Source organism: Aspergillus sydowii, assembly GCF_001890705.1.
Source record: "Aspergillus sydowii CBS 593.65 unplaced genomic scaffold ASPSYscaffold_8, whole genome shotgun sequence".
NCBI classification, from domain to species: domain Eukaryota; kingdom Fungi; phylum Ascomycota; class Eurotiomycetes; order Eurotiales; family Aspergillaceae; genus Aspergillus; species Aspergillus sydowii.
This window is the reverse complement of record NW_024467866.1, coordinates 195,902-217,021: the sequence shown is the minus strand read 5'-3', so window position 1 is coordinate 217,021 and position 21,120 is coordinate 195,902. Positions and strand designations below refer to the sequence as shown.

Below are 21,120 nucleotides of genomic sequence, written 5' to 3'. Positions count from 1 at the left end.
GCAATTGGTTTGTCTGTATAGGTTCACCTCACGAGTTTGTAAACCGTCCAACTGGTGGCGGCTCCACGGTGGAGCATCCAGGCAGCGTTCTTTGAGTTGTTGACTGTCGCACTGCCGCAGTGGCGGAAAGCGGAAGCCTTCATTTGGCTGTGGGCCTTCCACTCCGAGGCGCCGCGATTTTCTTCAGTCTTCACTCTTCAGCCTTAGGTGTGGTGCTATTGGTGGAGTTGGGTCCGTTGGGTGTCCATCATAGTGGACTGTCGTGTGCTGAATTTCCTCATGGAACAGGGAGAACCGCCACGAGACGATCGCTCAGCTCAGTTTGAACAGTGAACTGCCCGGGAAATTGCAGGGGCAAGTGAACCATGAATCGATGATGCAAGTATAATGCCGCCAAGACTAGGAACAGGATGAGGCGAAAGCTGTCACATACCTGTTTGGACGGAGTAACTTTTCCCACGAGGTGATGTGTTGAGAGTAAAGTAAGCTGGGACGGAGGACTCTTGGTACAACCTGACTAGCTTTGGCTGAGAATGCGCCGGTCGCATCCCGCACCCGGCGATTATCGATTGATCCAACGGATCCTTCAGTCCGACTCTCATTATTACTGATTACCATCGTCCGCATGCAGGAGATAGATAGCACCATGCAAGAGAGTCACACTTCCACTTCAGCCGCTTGCTGGAGGCCAATCGGACCAGAGGGAGCTGCAAAAGACCATTGTCTCAATTGGGCGGAGAGACCAACTGCTTATCATTGCGGTGCCTGAGAATGGATCAATCATTAATGGACAAACAATCCAGTCCACATTCTCCCGCCAGGATTCAATAATACAACGGCCAAGGATTGACCGACGGAACAATGAGAAATGCCTGCTCCCTGTTTCGCCCACGGCCTCGCGCGTCCCACTGTCTGGTCCGTCCTGCCATTCCTGAATCCTTATCCGATATTCATCCATCATATCCAACTGGATCCCGAGGGCGGAAGATGTCGTGAACTGTTCGGATGTCCTGTTGCGAAATGGGGATGCCTCCGACCATCCCGACATGTGACGGAAGCTCTCTTCCGCCGCAGCGACGTCCCTCCTCCGGCCCAGCGAAGCCTGCGAATTGTTTTGCAGGCGTCTGGATTTGTCCCACCAGCAATTGCATATAGCCGAGCAGTAACCAGCAGTAAGGCTAGCGGGTGATCCGGCACCAGGCATCACCAAGAGGCGTCGCGGCTTCTCATTCAGCCTGGCAGTCAGCTGCTTCGTCTTTTCTTTTTCTTCATCTTTTGTTTGCTTATGCTTCTTTTACTCTTTCGCTTCCTCAGACTTGTCCAGTGGCAGCCTGGTAACGAATCCTGGAGTCCCTGACAGTCCGCCATCATGTGCCTTTTCTAGTGTGGATATGAAGAGTGGATGACTGGCTGATCGGGCGTGATTGACTTCTTCCATTTCCCGTTCTACAGAGCTTCGATTGCGTAAAGGCTGGGCCAGTGGGCCGCCGTTCCGGTGCCTTGGGTACAATAACATGTGTAATACTGCGGCACTTGTGATTCCGATCTTTGCCATCGAGCTGGGATGCAGCCCAAGTGCATCTGCCATCAGGCTCGGCAGTAGACAGGAGACAAGCATCTGCCTGCGCCGTGGCGAAGCTCAGCTGGGTAAACCCCGGCCTTGACTCAAACAATTAGGCCGACGACCGTTTTCTGTCGGGCTCCAGCCGCGGAAAGGGGGATCTGAGTCTGCCGCAGGATCCATGCTGGACGATGGATACGATAGCTCACTCCGGCTTCCCACACGGCTGGTCGGGTAGCAACATGGTCGCGTGGCTGGCTCCTTGTTCACTCCCAAACGAACACCCCTTTTATTTACCTGAAGTACCAGCACAAGCACTCGCGTGAGAGTTAAAGAGCAGTGTATATTACTGGTATCGTACGGCACAATACGGTACCGGCGTCCAGTTCCAGACCGGAGCAGCCGCCGGGTAGCAGCCAATCAGGCCTCGATTAATGTCGTAACTTTCTTTACCCAGCGAGCTCCACTTGTGGCCCCCCTTCATGTTCCCGATCCCTCTGTGGTTCTTCCTCTTTCGGCGTTCACGATCTGAATTCTTAAATAAAATAAAAGAGTAAGATGCAGTCCGCCCGCTCCCTGCATCCTGGATTCCTTTCGTCCTTGTCGTCTGGAGTCAAGGGTGGCTCGCCCTATATCACCGAGTTCCCCCATGCTCTCGTGAGATCCGCCTCTCTCCATCTCTCTATCCCACGCCTTACTTCTTACTTCTTGCCTTGCAATCTTCTCCTCGCTTGCCTTTTCGCTCTTCCGCTTCCCCGGCTGAGCTCTTGCAGGAGGCTGGCCTTTGTTGCGACACCGCGCGCATTTATCCTCGATTCTCTCCCTTCTCCCTCGAGTCTCTCCACTCACATCTGCCCTGGCTCTGTCCTCAACACTGCGTCATTGCCACCATCTGAACCGCCAACCAGCATCACCACTCGAGCTACCGGTGATAGCCGTCCGTCCACCGTCCGTTCGTCTTCGAAAGCATGCATTGCGATTATGGGATAATCTTGTTGCTGGATAGTGTTCGACGTTAATCTGCAGTTGTTATGGATTTCATTGTGAGTCCCTTACCCCCTTCGCTGATCTATACCCACGCTCCTGGTCGCCATCCCCGTTTTCCCTTGGTTTCGGGGTGCGATGGGATTGCGTCAACCTCGCGCATCAGTCCTTCATTGCTTTTTCCGTGGGGTTTCTATTTTATCTCGGCGAGTCTGGTGAAATTGGGACCCCACGATACAACCCCAGGATGACTGTGCGACACGGCCGTGTGCTTGTACTCCCCGAATCGTGCCTTCCAAGACTCCGGGTAATGTGTTACGGCTTGATCGGCTAACCATGCTTTTCACTTGCACAGCTTTCTTTGACGCACTTCTGCGAGGTACATGGTCCCACCTCGATCATCTGCTCGCAGGTCCTCCCTTTCTCCTGTTCACAATGTCATCCGGAGAATTCTACGCCCTCGCCCGAAGACACCCCTGCGACTTCACATGACACCGCCTCTTCTCATGGCCTTCGCAACAGTAATGCCAGTAGCAAAAACTCTCCATCCTCGAAATCGCCCGCCAAGCCGGCCGACCAGGGCGACACTCATAAGATTGAAGACTACCCGTGCTTCGTGAAAGGACAACCCAATGCGACCGACTCGCAGAAACTAAATATTCTGGGAGGCGCAGACGGCGACACTTGCGCAAGCTGTAGCTTGACCCTGCCAGAAGATGTGAGCAAACAACTCCCTCCTGGGGCCCCCGGAACTGCCCGCAGCGACGGGAAGGGCAAAAACGGCAGCCCTGTGCTGCGATCCAGGGAGGTCGTTTCTTCGTGCGGCACAAATCACCCCGAGCAGGACGACAGTACGCACGACTCGCACATCCACGGCTCGCTTCCCGACTCCCTCCACTCTTCATCTGTGGCTTCTGATGTTTCCTGCCACAACCACATCCTCACATATCTATCTCTCAGAGGACCGCCAAACCCTGCGGATTATGCGCTTCTTCGACGCTCCTCCATCAGAACCCTCAGCTGTGAGCTTTTGCCGCGCGGCCTTTCCTCCGGCCCATTGTGTTTTGGTGACTCCAATGCGGGTTACACAATCGCCTACATATTTCGACTCCCCGATCCCATGGCGCGCGGCAAACGACGCAGCTATGCGCTCGTGGCGTTGGCGGGCAAAGATGCGCGCAGGGCCTTCCGTGCCTGTCCCATAATTTGGCGCACTTTTGATCGAATTGCAACTTCGATCTACACTGCCGCAGAGAAGTTTCAGGAGGAAGAGAAGCGTCGTGATGAACAGAATAACGCAGCCAATCGGCCTGGTAACCGACAGTACACTCCTGTCTCTTCTTTTCTTACCGGACGTGCCGTGGACCCGGATGGGCAACTTCGTCGACCAGGCCAGGTCAGAGCCAGAAACCTGACGGAGATTGTTGGCAACCCGTACCTCTTTGCAGAGATCCACGGAAGCTTTGTGGCTTTGCTGCAGCAACTTGGTTCCATGTTTGGGGTTCCTCCAATTTCGGAAGAACGCTTCATCTGCAGTACCGTTCATGAAGAGGGAGAGACGAATCATCACCGCTCCGTATCGTCGACTTCCGGAAAGGGGAAGGAGAAGACCTCACCGCAGAAAGGCGATGATGACCTCGGCCTCTCGACTCTAGACTTATCTTCAGGTCCGAAGCCTATCCCCATTGCGCCCCGACGATCCGTCATCGCCTAAGCCAGTATGTTACTAGCGGCGCTATGACCTCTTGCTAAGCCTTCCAATATGATCGCCAGCGGCGCCAACGTTATTCGAACTACCACTATTTGATCAGTTTAAGTCTGAGCCCATTACCACCGTTTACAACGACCATTGTACTTTTAGCGCTTTTGGAGGATATTTCGCGTTTGATTTTTTTTTTCCCCTTTTTCTACCTTGTTATTTTCCGTTGTCACGCATGATATCAACATAGACTACGGCGTCTTTCAGACTGGGAACGGAGTTCGGGACGTATTATGGCCAGCGCTTTTCTTTTCTTTTCTTTTTTCTTTTTTTTTTTTTTTTTTTTTTTTTTTTTTTTTTTTTGCTATTCGAGCGTTCGCGATTTTCTTTTTCCTTCCTTCTCCCCACCTGAATGTCGTGTTACTACTCATGATGTTCTCCGGAGATGAATATGGATCCAACGTCCACCTCTTCTCATCATATCATGACTCGATGTGACCTTGTTCGTCTACATGCCGTTACGACGCCATGGAACACGCGCTGGCTATAGCCACGACCACGGCATTTTGTCTTGTACGCATACTTGTATTTCTAGGGATACCCAGGGTTAGGGTTCTTGTCGAGCTTACGGGTTCGTTCATCGCATTGAATTTGATTATTCCATTTACTACTATTACAAAGTTCTCTTAGTCACATAAGATAAATCTAGCCATCTCTGTATCTCTGCATCCTGGAGTCAGTCTTTGAAGGTAAACAAGGATTAAGAGCCGGGGTTGAGCTATACCCATAATCATAACCATCGACCGCTCTGCCCGGGACCAGGACTAGGAGTAGGAATATATGTTGTACAACACTCTACGTGCAACTCATGCGCTGTGCTAGTAACTAAGCAACCTGTACTTGGTTGCTTGGTTAGCAGGAGTTGGTCGTGGTACGGTGTACCGCAGTACTAGCCTACTAGGAGTAAACTCAATATCAGCAAAGCTTATCTTGCATGCTGATGTAGATCGATGAATGGATGGGCCCGGCGGCCTCGCTCAGAGTTTCTCTCATCTTTGCGCCGTCTCGGTTTAGTACAGATAAGGTTGCTTGGGAGCTCCACTTCGTTGGGTACGTGTTGTGTTGTCGTTTCTTTATCAGTCTAGTACGTGTAAGCTCGAAGTCTCTTCAAGCTCTTACACGTGGAAATTCTCCGATTACATTTGTATACCCTCATACGGTAAGTTTATACTTAGTATTGGTAAGTACTGGTATAGTAATATAATTGTGCATTGTCGTTAGAGTTTCAGGTATATATTAGCTATATAGACTTGATTTTCTAGAACTGGAGGGTCCATGCATTCCCTAATACTCCACTCCTGCACCCCCTGGATCTTCAACAACAATTTATTTCAACCTTGTTATGTAAGGATCATCTCTGTTCTATTCCGGGATCAGTATGAACCGGAAGAATTGAACTTTCCGCTCTACTAGGATCATGTGTTGTTAATGTGGGGAAAGAACTGCTTCTATTTTTTGACATCTCCCATACTACATGTATGGTAGGTCCTTTGACAACCATTCGGACCGGGTTGCAGTAGATGATTACAGCCTTCAGTTTCGGCTCAGTTATAGAGCTTGTAGAACTGATCCAAGACACAGTCAAGGACAAGGTATTAATATTTAAGGTGAAGAACAAGAAGTGGTAAGGCGCGATTAGCGGATCTCATACTCTCGATGGGAGCTCCACTAGACCGAAAAGGGCAGGCAGCCTTGTCTTATAGTTATCGGGCACCCGCCCGAGCTTCCTTCTTCAATCAACTACTTCTGCATCCTAGATTCAACAGTGATGGACACCAGCTTTGATGTATTACGAATTCGGAAAATATTCAACAGAAAAAAGAAGCCGATCCGGCCAAACATGGTAATTGTCAATGCCCGTTCCCACGGCTCTGCTCTGCGACTAATGTAATGACTGGACTAGCGTTCCATGCTACTATATTTCCCCCAATGGCCCATCTGTATTCAAATGACTTCTCAGAGTCCATCAGAAAGCTCGCAGGCTTGTTCCTCTCACCTCTTACCATGTGTTGAAGGCATTGATATCAAAGCCGTCCCACAACAGCTTTCCATACTCAAGTTCGCGGGAAATCTTTCCCTCACTATTCCACCATATTGTAGATAACATGATCATACCCGAGGAATCGCCCTTCTTAATTCCAGGAGGAAGGTTGGGCTTGGCTGCCTCGGGGGGATCAACCTTCAATGTAAACCGTACCACGTTTTCCAAGACCGCAAACGAGCCGGGCTCGGAACTGCCGTGGAGCGAAATGGCTTCAACTGAGATATCCGTCATAAGACCGGCAAATCCCTTGTTCTGCTGGTACCAAACCTCTTTGGGTGACCTAACAATACCGAGAGCTATATGGAAATAAAGTGTTAGAATGGTAATTGAAAAGGAAAGAATGGAAGTTAATCAGCTCTTACGGATGTCGGACATGCGATAATCATCAGCCACCATACTGTTCATTTTGTCGGCATCGGCAACGGCGAAGGCTTCGAAGTACTCATTAATGCGTGCCAACAGTACCTTATCCTCATGGTTTCGGATGCGGCTATTGTTAAATGCGGACGAGGTCGAAGCCATGTTGTATGTATGATATGTGATTTCGGCGATTTATTTATTCGCAGTAGGTGTTGCAGACTGACTATAGTTACTGAAGGGTTGGGCAGGGAATCGAAGCCGTATTTATAGGTTTATCTCTCAACTCAGGTAAATGCTAAATCAAGGGGTCTTCAAGTTCTTCAGTCCCCAGCTCTATGACCTATGTGCGGTCATACATTGTGCCCCGACGCGCAGTATGTCACCTTACACCTGCAGATTCAAGCTAGCCGCTGACCGCTACTTGAGCTTGCTGGCTTTGGGTAGAATTAAGTCATTGCTACAGAGTAGTTAACAAATAATATACATATTCCACGCCGTTGTAAGTACTGTGCAGGAAGGCAACTGTACTAAGATACTACTCCTAGCATGCATGTGTAACTATGCTAAGGCAAGATATTCTGACTTTTAAAATATCAAGAGAATATTACCTGAGGAGCATACATGTTATTTTATACTTCAGCTTCAGGCTAGAGCTGGTTACCACCACTTCGGTTGCCTGTTTAAGATAGAATTAAGTTATTGCTAGTTGATAAATAATATACTTATTCCGTGCCCTTGTAATTACTGTATAGGAAGGCTGCTGTGCTGAGATATTATCCCTAGCATGCACGTGGAACTATACTAAGGCAAGATCTACTCAAGGAGTATACATGTCATGTTACACTTCAGCTTCAAACTACCACTGATTGTTTCTAGTTTAAAGGTAGGTGCTTTGAGCATAGGCCTCTCATTACCAGTCAAATAATCATATGCATCATGACGCGGTCTCACAATAGTGGTTTGGGAGTCTCCTGGTCCAAAGCAACGCCACATAGTTTCTATACGTGATGATTCGGAAATACATTGAATCATTGAATAATGCAGACTACTGGCGAGTTACAGTTCTATAAAAAATAAAAATAAAAAGACAAAACATATATATAACAGTAGGTCTTTGTTGGTGGTCACTCACTCATCTACTCTACTAACCTACCGATCTTAATGTTATGTATGGTAGAGCAGACTGGATGCCCAGTTCTCTGTGAGCTATGGTCAGTATGTGGGAAGACGACCACCACCTGTTGTCAGTCTTCCTCTTCCATGTTCCCCGCTCAAAGACCAATGCTGCTTCTACCTGCACTCCTACCTCATAGCCCACACTTCTCCACTTGTGGCGGCCATTGAAACGGCGTAAGAGCGCTTAAAAATGCGAGACTGCTTCAGGCCTCTCAAAAGCGCTCTAATACTATAAATACTTGGAGCAAAAAAACATATATTACATGGCAAGATCATATATTTTATACTGGAAATTAATTAGAGAGAAATCTAGTCCTTTTTAGTAGGCGTGACCTATGCCTTTATAATAGCTGCAATATCATTGTTAACCTCGTGATGTTTTAGACTACAGGTATCAAGCCAATTATCAATCACACTAATGTGCCATCCCTGCAGGTCGTTCTGGAGGAAATTATTCTGGAGGAAACTATTCTGCAGGAATCTATTCTGCAGGAAACTATTCCTGCTTTGAGGCGCGAGCTCTAAGGATGTCCGAAACAGCAGCCTCGGTGAGTCCTCAAGAAATAAAATAGATGGCCACCACAATTTCCAAATCTGTCCAGAAGCCAGCTCCCTGGCCATGTTTCACCGACGGGTAGAGTAGCGTCGGACTATAGGTAATTAGAACCAAGGGTTTTTACGAAAAATCCCGTAAAGGTATCAAACGAAGCAAACAGCAGCAAGGGGTGAGCACTGAAACAGACAGAAGGTCATCGACTCTCCTAGAAAACCAAGTACATATGTGCCTGAGAATGGAAAGAGGGAGTGAATAATCAAGACAGATAAGGTTGATCATGGAATGCGAGAAAGTCACCAGTGCGGCGTGACTGCCCAATACCTGCTACTAAATCGACAAAGTACATACATAGAACGCATAGCATTATGACCGAACCGAAGAAGCGCAACCCATACACCGTCATGATTGCATAAAGCGAAAAGAATGGCATTTATACATGCAAGTCCAAGAATCATCGGCCTGTAATATAGTCTCTGTTCTCAATCGTCACACTCTTGGTCATGTGGCTGACCTTGTACACACCAACAAGTCGTGATGCGAGTTCGAACTGTAGTGGAATTAGTAAAGTCATCAGCTCCAGGTCTATGTTGAGACTTACCATGTTGTTTCTTAGGGAAATGACCACAAACTGCGCGTTTTTAGTCCGCTCCTTGATGTAAGATGCCACAATGGAAACCTGAGAAGATGTTAGTGAGACCTTACATACATTAAATGATTCTGACTCACGTTTCGAAAATCCAGCGCGGCATCAATCTCGTCCATAACATACAGCGGTGTAGGCTTATAGTGGTGCAGGGCAAAGACGAGTGCCAGACTAGAGAGTGTCTTTTCACCACCGGACAAATTACCAATATTCTTCCAACTCTTCTTGGGCGGCATGACAGAGAAGAGAATGCCCTCGGAAAACGGATCAAGAGAGTCCACCAGCTCTAGTTCGGCATTACCACCCATGGTGATCATTTGGTACATTTCCTTCAGGCGAAGAGAGATGATACCAAAGCCCTCCATGAAGCCGTTCAAACGAGAAGACCGCAGTCCGTCCAGACGAGATTTAGCACTATCCCGACTGCTGAGAGCGGTTGCAAGATCAGCGGAACGTGACTCGTGCTCCGCAGCTCTGCGACGATATTCCTCGATCACCGAAAGGTCGATCGATGAGTTCTGCGTCTTCTCTTCCAGGGCTGCGATAACTGCCTTCAAGGAGTCCTTATTCATCTCAGATAACTCGTCTTTGGTGAACGTCTGGAATTCGATAGGCTGTTGGTCCTCGCCCAGGTCGCTGACATTTTGTATCGTCAGCTTGGATAGCTTGTCTTGCCAGTAGCGACTACGCTTTTCGTTCTCCGACAGAGCTTTCTGGTTCTCCTCGAGTTTGTTGCGCATCTCAATCTCTGTTGCTCGAGTTTCGTTCAGCTCTGCTACCTTTTCATCTAATTCGCCCTTCATTCTTTTAAGCTCGGTTTTTTTGGCATCCAGGGCCTAACAGCTGTTAGTATCTATATCAGCAACGATTCTGAGTCGACTCACATCCTGTGCCTCATCCACCTTTTCCTTCCACCCAGACGCATCGCTTGCTTGGTTGGTTACATCCTCGTTCAGCTTCTCGAGTTCTTCAGCCATGTGTGCAAGTTCCTTCTCAGCATCTGCCCGAGAGTTTTCATGTTTCTTTATGAGTTTCTCATTCTTAGACTTAGCAACCTCGGCGTTAGAGATTTCATCAGACAGGAGGCTGATCTGCTCCTTAAGCCCGTCGACCTTGGCTTTCTGGCTGCGTAATCTGACACCACCGACCTCCATGATCTTGTTTTGGAGTTCCTGGATCTCTTCTTCAATTCCACCCTTTTGCGAGCGAAGATCCTCGATCTGCTCTTCGATAACTGAGATTTGTTCCTCAAGAGCCTTGACCCGGCCCGCATCAGTCTTCGACGGCACATGCGCTGCACTTAGCTCCTGAACACGCCGTTCGGCGTCATTAAGGCTGCGTTTCGCACTGTCGATTTCGATCATAATCTTTTGGATCTTCGTTTCTGCCCGGGGAATTTCTTCGGTCTTCTCCCGCAGAGCTGCCTCTACTCGCCTTTGCTTCTCTTGGAAATGCTGGAACTTCCTCTCCATCTCCTCGAGGTCACTCTCCATCTGCACAAGTTGCTCCTTGCTAATGTCGCCAACCTGTTTAGACGACATCGCACCGCGAGCAACACGAGTACCACCACCACTCATTGTACCGGAAGTATCGATGAGCTGACCGTCAAGTGTGACGACTCTCCAACGCCTCGCGCCGTAGGCGATTCGGTTGGCTTGCTCGAGGTCCTTGGCAACTAGAGTGTTTTGCATCACACTGTAGAACGCCGGAGCAAATTTCGGGTCCTTTGGCTTCACGAGGTCAAAGAGACGGGGGACATTGTCGGGAGTAAGGATCGAGTTCAGGTCGCGCTTGGGGAGTCGGTCCAGGAGGATAAAGTTGGCACGACCAAGATTGTTCTTTCGTAGGTAATCGATACATTGCTGTCCAACCTCCACTGTGTCGACAACCATGTTCTCGAGCGCAGGGCAAGCCGTAGAAATTGCAACATCATATTTCTCATCGATTGTGCCGAGGTTCCCAAGTCGACCGTGGAACCCTTCAATACGGCCAGATTCCTTAAGGCGCATAAGACCGGTCAAGACACTTCCACGGTTTTGCGTATTCGCAACACTGGCTCTAGCCTCTTCAGCCTTCTGGCGGGCGCTAGAGACATGGGCGCGAACATCTGGCTCCTTAACGCTATATTTGTTGAGGTCATTCTTCAGCTGCGCGACCTCGTCGTCAAGGCCTGATCTCTGGGCCTTGGATTCCTCAAGGTCCTCTTCCTTCCTAGCAATGGACTCTTCAATCGATGAAATCTTTGATTGCGCCTCCTCGAGCAGCACAGCCCCGGCATTGCTTTTTTCCCGTAGAATATCAAGTTCACTTTGCGCCACAGCAAGTGCGGACTGTTTCTTGTTGATCTTCTCATCCCACGGCTCCAGCGATTTTTGCTTCACAGTAATCTGATCCGAAAGGCCTTGAGTTTTGCCTTTTAGGCCATCACGGATTTTGGAAAGTTCTTGCTCTTCCACCTCGACCTCCTTTTCGAACCCCGCAGCCTCCGCACTCTTCTTCTCGATATCATCGCTGTGCTTTTGTACCAAGCTCTGACATTCTGACGCGGCATGGCGGGCGGTGGTCATGGCCTTTTCCAACTTCTTCTGTTTCCCAACCAAGAACTTCTTCTTTTCTTCAAACTTCACAGATTCCTTGTCGTACTTGGCCATGCCCTTCACTAATTCCTGTGTCTCTTTCTCCATCCGTTCGTACTCCTTTGTAGCACGTTTGTACACTTTTTCCAGCTCTTTGATTCCAGACTCGTTGCCTTCGTGCTTTTCAAGTTCAAGGTTCAGGAGCTCTTGCATCTGGAGTATGGCCTCCTCCGTGACACGGAGGTTGTCGGCACATTCATCGATATAGATCTGGTACAGCGCTGATTGTTTCTGAGCCAACTCATTTTCCTCCCGAATGTACGCAAGGGCTTGGTCCTTCTTGTCGACAAGGGAAGTCTTCTCCTTTTCGACATGCTGAACACGATTGTTCTTTTCGACACATACATCGTTAAGCGTTTCGAGCTCCGCTGCAGCTTCTTCAATAGGTTGCTTATATTTCGACGTGCCAATAATGTCTTCGAGATATTCCAAAAGCCCGTCCTCGTGTTCATTTGCAGCCTTGGCCTTCATTTGAGCGATGGACTCAACTTCACCTTGAAGGATCAAGAAACGCTTGTGGTCGAGGTCAATCCCACGCTCGCGAAGGAGAGTCGTAACAGCCGTAAAGTTCGTCTCCTTTTCGTCCATATAATACTTGCTAGAGTTGTTCTTAAACGCCTTGCGTGATATAATCAGTTGGGAATCTGGTACTACTTCATGCTCGCCACCAGGCAGATCAGTAACTTCTTGGAAACAAACTTCGACCTCACAGTACGGCAAATTTGGGTGGCTAGCCGAGTTATGGATCAAAGCAGAAATCTTGCCTTGTCGCATTTTGCTGGCTCGAAATCCGAATACAAATAACAGGGCGTCAATCACGTTCGATTTTCCGGATCCGTTGGGACCGACGACGGAGGAGAACGATGCGTGGAATGGCCCTACTATCTGTCTTCCTGCGTAACTTTTAAAGTTATTCAGAACTAAGGTAGTCATCATGAGGCGGCTCTTGGGACCTTGTGGCTCCTCAGGCATAGTAGGACCAAGGGTCCGCGATTTTAACATGATATCCATGGGTTTCTCGAGGATGGTCGTGTTCGGGTTGATGATGGAAACTTGCGACTTCGGCTCCTCGGCGGGCTTCGCGGGCGTCTGGTTCACCGCGGATTCTGTGATATCGGCTAGCGGCGGTACGCTTTCTCGCTGGGAATGCGGTTGAGGTTGCGGCGAAAGCGAGGGCTCTGGAGTTGGGAGTGAGGACTTTTCCGGGTTGGGTGTAGAGGAGACACGACTCTTGCGGGCCATACTTTTTCTTTTCATTGCCGCGGTACGTGAAGGAGACTCCGGCTCTTCAGGCTCCATGCTCTTTCGCTTTATCGCCGTGTTCGGTGACTCGTTTTCGTCTTGCGCGCTCGCAACCGATTCGCCTTCTTCGCTCGGATCAGCAAGCGAAGATGTCTCTGACTCTGACGGTTCTCCCGTCTTCGGCCTCCGTGATCTCCGGGTGACCTGTGCAGTCGGTGTTTCAGACGTTAATCGTCGGCGTGACCCTCTCACAGGCGCCTTTTTCTGGGGTACCGGCGTGAATTCTTCTTCCTCTTCGTCGTCTTCGTCGGGGTTGGACGGGGTGGGGGTAACGTTTCCCTGGTCTTCGGACTCGGAAGTTTCTTCTAACACATAGCTCTTGCGCGAGGCGGAGCGCCGAGACGGCCTGCCTCTTGCGATAGACGTCATTATGGTAATGTGGTATTATTTGAAAGGAAGTGTCGCATCAAGGCGGATGGAGGCGTTGAAGGCCGATGCGGTGATGTTGGATAAAGCTAAGGGAAGCGATTCGGAAAGTGGGTTGTTTACATAGCGCCCCGAATAGGAAAAGTGTTGTTTTCTGCCACAACAACAAAAAGCGATAATCGGTCATGTGACCTACCGCCTCGTATCAGCTCTACGATGCATTCAACTTATCGCCGAAAAGGTTGGATGTCAACAGCGATAGACCTCTGAGCTGTCTATTCACAATGGCTCCCTGGGAAGAGTTTGATGCCATATTCCACTTCAACAAAAATTTCACATATGATGGCAAGGTTATTGCTCAGATTATCAAAAATCGTGGTGCGCTAGAAAACCAGCTCTTTGCCGACAGGCTGTTAGAGCTACTCGGTGTTCAATCAGGTACTTATTCCTCCGCTTCTTCAAACAGCAATTCTGTTTCGCGTACTAATAATGCAAATATTATAGTCACCAATATATACCCCCCTGTCTCAAATTCGGACCTCCGGGCTCTGATTCGCCATATTGTCTCTTCCGAGCTAGACATCCACCAAAAGCAAAGCTTGATCTACTACATCTTGAAGGATTGTCGGGCCCCGGGTGATGCGGCTGCACAGTTTGCGCGGAAATGCCACCTGCCCGAAAAATATAGGCTATTCATAGAGGGGCTTTGGCACCTTGATCGACTTGAGTTCAAAGTACGTTTTTGGGTCTCTGCTGCGTATGCCAGCCGGGTGCTAATGATGATATAGCGAGCGATCGAGTACCTCACCGAGCCTTCCATTATCCCAACTTTCCCCGACGAAATCCTCTACGCGCTTACCCTCTCCCATCTTCCGAGGCATGATGACAACCTCGTAATGGCCTATTACCTCACGGTCAACCCGCCTTTGACCTCCGAGAAAGCCCAACGAGCCTTCATGGCGACCCTGTCTCGGGCTAGTATCACGGAGGCCTTTTACTTTACTCGCAAGCACCACGATGCCCTTCGCCAAATGTATCTTACACAGCTCATCGAATTCGTCCACACAACAGACGCTGGGCAGCTAAGGAGCACACGGGCCATGGAGCTTATTGGTCTCCCTTTCGATGACCAAGAGGAAGAATGGTTCGAGAATGCTCTGCTTCGTGGGAACGCGAAGGCATTGCACGGCGCCAAAGACACGGTTATGATGCGCCGCCTTGCTTCAGGAAAGACCGCAGGGCTTTCTGCAGAGCTGGAATCTTTGGGCGGGAAGAAGATTGATGGCTTGAATTGGGACATGCTCAAACAAAGTATGGAGCCAGCCCAAGCGTCGACCAGCAGATGACAATTCTGATGAGTACAACCTGTGAAACAAAATGTGTGGTCATGAGATACCTGTGGTTTGGAGCGGGCGTTACCTGGAATTATTGCATTATCTCGCAAGCAATGGATCATGTAGTAGAAGGCGCAAGCTGGGTTTGGATTGTTGCTGTTATTAATTTCTTTTTTCTCTACAATTTCCACCAGCACTTCTTTTTAAGATGCTTCACCATATAATTTCACTACTAGCACTTACTGAGTATCCCGGGCCTCTTGCCGTACCTTCGAGTTCGTTGATGGTTTCATTGAAGTAAAAGCGTAAATTATCAATACATAATTGTACATATAGCGCCAGCATTTCGGGCGCGATAACCGCCCATCCGGCGTCTGGTATTGTAACACCCATGAGTCGAGAACATCAAAGGAACCTTGTCAAACCAAAAGATAGAACTCGATGATTCCAACTTCCAACGAACGTTCGCAAATCCGAAACATTATCGATATAAACTTGAATTTTGGAGCCTATTCGGAATCCAGATTAAGGCTGGGCCAAACCTGTGAAACACCGCAGGCGCAAAGTGCCTTTGAGGGAAGGATTTCGCGCAGAGAAATTATCTCGCGCACCTACGGCTTAGGACGATATGGTCGTTTGCCGGTTTTTCCAACAAGGTCGATGCCGTTTTGGAGGTAAGAAATATCGATTTCTAACATCAAATGAATTTATAGTTGACCCTGTCAGATCAATGCAAGAATGAGCATCCCGGCGCCCAACAACAGACGTTTACTGGCGGCAACCGGTTTGGCGCACTCTCGGGAGGCGGCTCTGGTTTTAACAGTATGTACTTCTCTCTTGTTTTATGGATGCCCGTGTCTTGATCTCTCTGTGTATTTTCGTGGAATGGAGTTGAGCTGTCCCTAGTCCACTACATGCTACCTTTCATCTAAAATGATTATGTGCTTGGGATAAAAAGCATGCCCATACATCTTGCTAACACTGGCCAAGGTCGCGCTTCATCTGGGCCAGGGCAGCAGTCGAAGCAATCACAGGAGCCGGCAAAGTATGTCTAATCTGTTCTAAAGTCTTAAGATTGCCAGCTAATATCGTTGCAGCTATGGGGTAACTGCGGAGGATATCAAAGATGACTTGCTTGCTGGCAAGGGAAGACCCGATTGGGTCTTTTCCTGCTACGGTCCTGGGCGAAATGCTCCCAAGCAACTGTTTGGAGGCCCACAGCGAGAGCAAAGCTTCGAAGAGCTCCGGCTACGGCACTACGAAGCCGCTGCCAGCGGAAATCCAGGCCCGGCAATTCAAGAAGCCGAGAGTATGTATAATGAGGCCGTAAACCAGATGGAGGTTATATTGAAAAACCTCGGCGCGGCCGTTAAATACGTTGTTGATGGGCGAAATGAGCATCCGAACAGAATAGATATCACGAAAGGCGACACCGGGCCTGGGACTAGCCAACCCTCAGCTTTTGGCCAGCAGACACCAGGATTCCAAGCTCCAGGGTTTAGTCAACCAGCGTCCACTACACCAGCTTTTGGCCAACCTTCATTTGGCCAGTCATCTCTAGGGCAGCCTTCTGCTTTCGGCCAACCATCATCCCTAGGACAACCGTCTGGCTTCGGTCAACCTTCTTTAGGGCAAACTTCTGGATTTGGTCAACCAAGTGCTCTAGGTGCCTCGTCTGGCTTTGGTAAGCCGGCCTTTGGACAGCCCAGTCAACCAAGCCAACCCACTTTTGGCCAATCTAGTTTCGGTCAGCCGTCGTCAATGGGAGCCTCTCCATTTGGCCAAGCTACAGGTACTGCATCACCGTTCTCCCAAATCTCAGAGCCTACCAGCGGATTTGGTCAGGCCTCGGCCTCTCCATTTTCACAAGCAGGCTCTGGATTCGGACAGCCATCAGCTACCCCAGCGACAAGTGGCTTCGGCACGCCCTCACAATTAGGAAATCCTTTCGGCCAACCCTCTGCTCCCCTAGGGCAACTTAATCAGCCAGCTTCTGCTCCATTTGGGGCTGCGGCACCGCAACCAACACCTGCACCTTTCGGACTACCAGCTGGAGGTGCATCACAGAGTTCTCAACCTACATCAGTACCGTCCGGACAGGTAGGCGCTGGGCCACCGCCATTACTGAAAACCGACAACGCCAATGACCTAATTCCTATCCCGCCTCTAAATGGAGCAACAACACGCGATCCCATATCGAAGAAACTACAAAGTTGGAAGGGGCAACCAGTACAATACATCGACAATGCGCCCTGTTATTTACACCCTCAGGACCGAAAGACGTATGTTAGGATCTTTTTCCCTGACGGGCCACCGGACGAAGCTAGTCTACGAGATGCACATGCGGAGCCAGACAAATATACCCCAGAGGTTACGGAGCAATATGAATTCTTCGTGAAGAACGGATGTTTCAAAGACGGGCTCATCCCCAGTGTGCCGCCGAAGACAGAGTGGGTTAGCTTCGATTTTTAGGATTGGAAATTAGGGCATCTTCATTGGGACACCAGGCATTATCATTCTATCTTTCTTAATTGGCCGAGGATGCGGTGGCTTTCAATATACCGGGGTCAAGGCGTTTTTTCCTAGAGTAAATCTACAGGTTACTATTTAGGATCCAATTTTACGATATCACAATCTACAATACGAGAACAACTCCATCAGATGGAATATACGTCACCCAAATTTCCCATTTTTATGCCTATTTTTAACGGGTATCGAAGCCGACTCGGTAGTACCAGGTCTTCAGCAAGCCCATCGTCAACCACACCCACACCAACCCAGTGAAGGATTAGCGCAGGCGCCAGTTCAATCCCTTTCTTCCAGAGTAGAACCAAAATTGATTTAAGCGGCAATAGTAACCTCAACCTCAACACCAGCCTCGATGTTGATGATGATCTGCTTAACGGTCTCGGTGGGGGCGAGGAGGCTGTAAAAGCATTAGCATTCTCTGTCCATGTTTCACACCTTGGGCGTAATTCCCAGAGCACAGTAGGAATTGCGGGTACATACTCGATGAGACGCTTGTGGATGCGCATCTCGTACTTGTCCCAGGTCTTGGAACCCTCACCGTTGGGGGTCTTGCGGGTGGAGATGTGCAGGGTCTTGGTGGGAAGACGGACGGGACCCTTGACCTGAAGAGACTTGGAGCGAGCACGCTCGATCAGGGCAGCGCAGACGGACTCGAGAGAGGCGACCTTGCGGGAGGTGAGGGTGATACGGATCTTGTGGACCTTCTATACAAGCGGGAAGGGTGAATTGTTAGCCCATTGTCTCTTCACTTTCAGCACAGAGAACCGCATCCGCCGGTAGGACGCAGAGTACTCTGAAACGGAGGAAATAGGCAACGTACGGGTCCCTCGCCGAACTCCTTCTCTTGCTTGTAAGACATGTTGACGGTGAATTTGCGGTGGTGAGACCGAGATTGAACTTGCTATTAATCAATTAGCTTGTGGTGTAGAGTAAATGCGATTGAGGAGGACATACTGCAGATGAGGCTGTATGCCAATCAAGACCTGAACTTCGGGGTTCGGTAAGGTGATGATGGCCGTTTAAGTTGAAGGTGTCGTCGTTGAAGTGGATGCGATCAAAAAGCGACTTTTTCTCATTCGGTCAATTTCTTGTGCGGGTTGAAGTCTTGGCGCTCGCCTATCTGCGAGCTAACCCGATCGGTTGGACTCATTGAAGCCGTATTATTACCGTAATATCAATACGACTGCCGCCTTTATGAATGGTATACCGCGATCTTCCTCGAGATAGCCGCCCAAACATATCCCGAGTCCGAAGCACTGTAGAACTGAGGATTTGCCTCATATATTGTGTGACTAACAAAGGCCTTAAACCGGGCTGCCGGGGTCCTATCCAGGCGTAGCGTTAGTGACTCACTGGGCAAAAGCGGCATCACAACGGACCGAATACGGAAAGGCGGACTTTGAACTGGATCGCCTCTTTGGCCTGACAGCGTCTGATACAACACGAGGATGAATCATTATGACAGCGAAAGGAGAGCGATATGAAAGTGACGACCTCATCCAACCTTTCTGCATCCCCTGATTTACGAATATACAACTCTTCCCTTTAGAACCGCCGCTCAGGACATGGCAACGCTGCCGCCTCTAGCTCCACTCCCTCCGCCAGAGGTGCAGAGGTCCATCCCCTCCACAGAGTGGGAGCTTTATCTTGATGCGTGCATACTCCTACTTAGGGCTCGACTGGAGACTTCAGAATTGGTATTCAAGGATTTGGCGCCGAAAGATGAATCTGCGGTGCTGTTCTTGGTTTCATTTTACCACCAACTCGCCACGCCTGGGGGAAATGCTTTCCAGTCTGGCGCAAAAGCCAGAACATTAAGGAAGCTCTGTTTTCTGTTAACGAGAAGACTCGTGCTAGATGTTTCAGTACCACCAACTGAGCTTTTAGGATGGACCTATCTCAGTGAAATGAGCTGTTGCTACCCTTCCAGCTCAGCATTGAAGAAGCTCCTATCTGATGCGTGGGTTAAACATGAGGGTATAATCTCATCAAGTTTAGAGAAAGGGAAGGCAGGGGTCATTGTACAACTCTCTGCATCTGACTCTGCCAGCGTCTTCAAAGCCGTCTCTGATATCCGGCTATTGACTATATTGGCATCCTCGATCCCAGCCTGTGGACATGTGCTCATGGCGGGGTCTGACTACCTGGATACTGTTGCAGAAGCATATCAAACGCAAAAATTAGAAGATATCCGCAAGTCCCTGGTCGCTAATATATACGTTGGCTTTACTTCACTATTGAAAGGCACAAAGCCGAACCTTAGTCTTCTGTTGGACCAATTGTTTGGCTTAAAGGCCAGCGTCGGCGTGGGCACGCCGAGGATGAAGAAAGAGCCGACGCTCCTCTCGGACGTTATTTGCAGCTCTGACATCTTGACTCGAGTGGAACGATATCTGGCTGTTCAGCCCCAGAAACGGGGGCAAGATCTCGTCTCAAGTCTACGTACATATCAATATGAGTCGAAGACCTTTCACCACCGATATCAAAAGCCGAAGAAGCGAATCGACAAAGGAAAGAGTCGAGCGTCGGACCTTCCGGCGTCAGAAGAAGTTCATGCACATAGGATGTCTCTAATCAGTCAGATCCAAGACCTCTTCCCCGACCTTGGATCGGGCTATATCGTGAGACTCCTAGACTTCTACGGCGACAACCCAGAAACGATAATCGCACACCTTCTGGACGCCTCTATCCCTCCGGAGCTCCAAGGCCTAGACAGATCGGAGCAACTCCCCCCTACACCAGCAACCCGTCATGACCCGCTTCCACCCAAATCGACACCACCGCAGGCCTTTACAATAACAGCGCCAGAACCGCGCAGAAACGTCTTCGACAACGACGTCGACCTCGCCGAACTTGCGCGCTCCAACGACCTTACCAACAGCAACAATAAGAAGAACAACGCCCTGCGCTTCGGTCGCGCAAACCCCTCCCTCACAGCCGACGACATGCTCGCAGACCGCAGCAACCACACGGCCAATAAAGCAGCCATCCTCTCCGCCCTGGCAACCTTCGACTCCGACGACGACGAGCGCGACGACACCTACGACGTCGCCGACGTCGGCGGCACAGTCGACGCCACAGACGATGGCGCAGGGACTACAGACGAGCTAGATCTCACCTTACTACGCGCCTATAAAGCCACACCATCTCTATTCGCTAGAGACTCGGCAACGCGCCGCTCGCAACCGCGGGATACCCTCAAGCGCGAGTCCGGACTAACGGATGAAGCACTGGAGGGGTGGGCGGTTATGATAATGCGTAATCCGAACCGCCTCGCGAAGCTGGAAAGTAAACTTGCGCTTTCTGCGGGTGGTGGGTTCACGCCGGGTGTTGGCTTGTCCCAGCCTGAGATTCCATCGACATCGTATCGTCGGCCGAAGGCGGACGGGGAATCTGAAAGTGGGACTGAAGGTGAGCCGTCGGTGTCTCAGGGCCGAGGCGGTTCTACTCGAGGTCGTGGTCGTGGCGGCGGTGGTGGTGGTGGACGAGGTGGAAGGGGCCGAGGTGGTGGGAGAGGCGGTCGCGGAGGCGGAAGTAGTGCAGGTGGTGGTGGTGCTTCTGGGGATCAAACTTCAGCTGCTTCGCGACAGAGAAAGGAGGAGAATAAAGCAAGCCGGGCGAACCATAATCGACGGCAGCAGAGAGCTAAGAAGGTTGCGAGAGCTGGCGGGATGGTTGGGTAACCAGGATACTCAGCAAGTTATATACTAACGAGACTTTACGATTACTTTCTCTTTCTTATTCCGTATGGCTGGCACTGTAAATACGACTATAGATTGCTATAAATGCACATAGATTGCGGCCGTGTTTATGGTATTATCAGTGCATATTTAAGATGAATACAATCTACTATATTAGGGGCATTATCAT

The 21,120-nt window shown here is 49.7% G+C and overlaps 7 protein-coding genes across 7 annotated transcripts; 4 read left to right on the top strand and 3 right to left on the bottom strand.

The window, feature by feature from the left end:
- Positions 1–2,460: 2,460 nt before the first annotated feature.
- On the top strand, positions 2,461–4,383 carry ASPSYDRAFT_1102655 (folliculin domain-containing protein). Its single transcript, XM_040839905.1, has 2 exons — positions 2,461–2,604; positions 2,901–4,383. The coding sequence occupies exons 1-2, from the start codon at positions 2,593–2,595 to the stop codon at positions 4,257–4,259; spliced, it is 1,371 nt and encodes a 456-aa protein (XP_040700653.1). The 5' UTR covers positions 2,461–2,592; the 3' UTR covers positions 4,260–4,383.
- Positions 4,384–6,303: 1,920 nt separating this feature from the next.
- Positions 6,304–6,870, bottom strand: ASPSYDRAFT_59317 (nuclear transport factor 2 family protein; the record flags this gene model as incomplete). The annotated part of the gene is made up of 2 exons (XM_040849679.1): positions 6,304–6,644; positions 6,711–6,870. 2 exons carry the CDS (start codon positions 6,868–6,870, stop codon positions 6,304–6,306), a joined length of 501 nt encoding a protein of 166 aa, XP_040700652.1.
- Positions 6,871–8,891: 2,021 nt separating this feature from the next.
- On the bottom strand, positions 8,892–13,390 carry smc4 (condensin subunit SMC4; the record flags this gene model as incomplete). Its single annotated transcript, XM_040842428.1, has 3 exons — positions 8,892–9,116; positions 9,167–9,919; positions 9,968–13,390. 3 exons carry the CDS (start codon positions 13,388–13,390, stop codon positions 8,892–8,894), a joined length of 4,401 nt encoding a protein of 1,466 aa, XP_040700651.1.
- A 281-nt stretch (positions 13,391–13,671) lies between these two features.
- ASPSYDRAFT_155497 (ELYS family protein) lies at positions 13,672–14,733 on the top strand (the record flags this gene model as incomplete). The annotated part of the gene is made up of 3 exons (XM_040842466.1): positions 13,672–13,825; positions 13,892–14,121; positions 14,176–14,733. The coding sequence occupies 3 exons, from the start codon at positions 13,672–13,674 to the stop codon at positions 14,731–14,733; spliced, it is 942 nt and encodes a 313-aa protein (XP_040700650.1).
- A 616-nt stretch (positions 14,734–15,349) lies between these two features.
- Positions 15,350–17,193, top strand: ASPSYDRAFT_155587 (FG-nucleoporin nup42; the record flags this gene model as incomplete). Its single annotated transcript, XM_040842472.1, has 4 exons — positions 15,350–15,395; positions 15,448–15,543; positions 15,712–15,766; positions 15,819–17,193. 4 exons carry the CDS (start codon positions 15,350–15,352, stop codon positions 17,191–17,193), a joined length of 1,572 nt encoding a protein of 523 aa, XP_040700649.1.
- A 369-nt stretch (positions 17,194–17,562) lies between these two features.
- On the bottom strand, positions 17,563–18,109 carry S10a (40S ribosomal protein uS10; the record flags this gene model as incomplete). The annotated part of the gene is made up of 3 exons (XM_040842424.1): positions 17,563–17,647; positions 17,731–17,954; positions 18,071–18,109. 3 exons carry the CDS (start codon positions 18,107–18,109, stop codon positions 17,563–17,565), a joined length of 348 nt encoding a protein of 115 aa, XP_040700648.1.
- Positions 18,110–18,815: 706 nt separating this feature from the next.
- On the top strand, positions 18,816–20,933 carry ASPSYDRAFT_155688 (ASCC2 family CUE domain-containing protein; the record flags this gene model as incomplete). Its single annotated transcript, XM_040842482.1, has 1 exon — positions 18,816–20,933. The coding sequence occupies one exon, from the start codon at positions 18,816–18,818 to the stop codon at positions 20,931–20,933; it is 2,118 nt and encodes a 705-aa protein (XP_040700647.1).
- Positions 20,934–21,120: the final 187 nt, after the last annotated feature.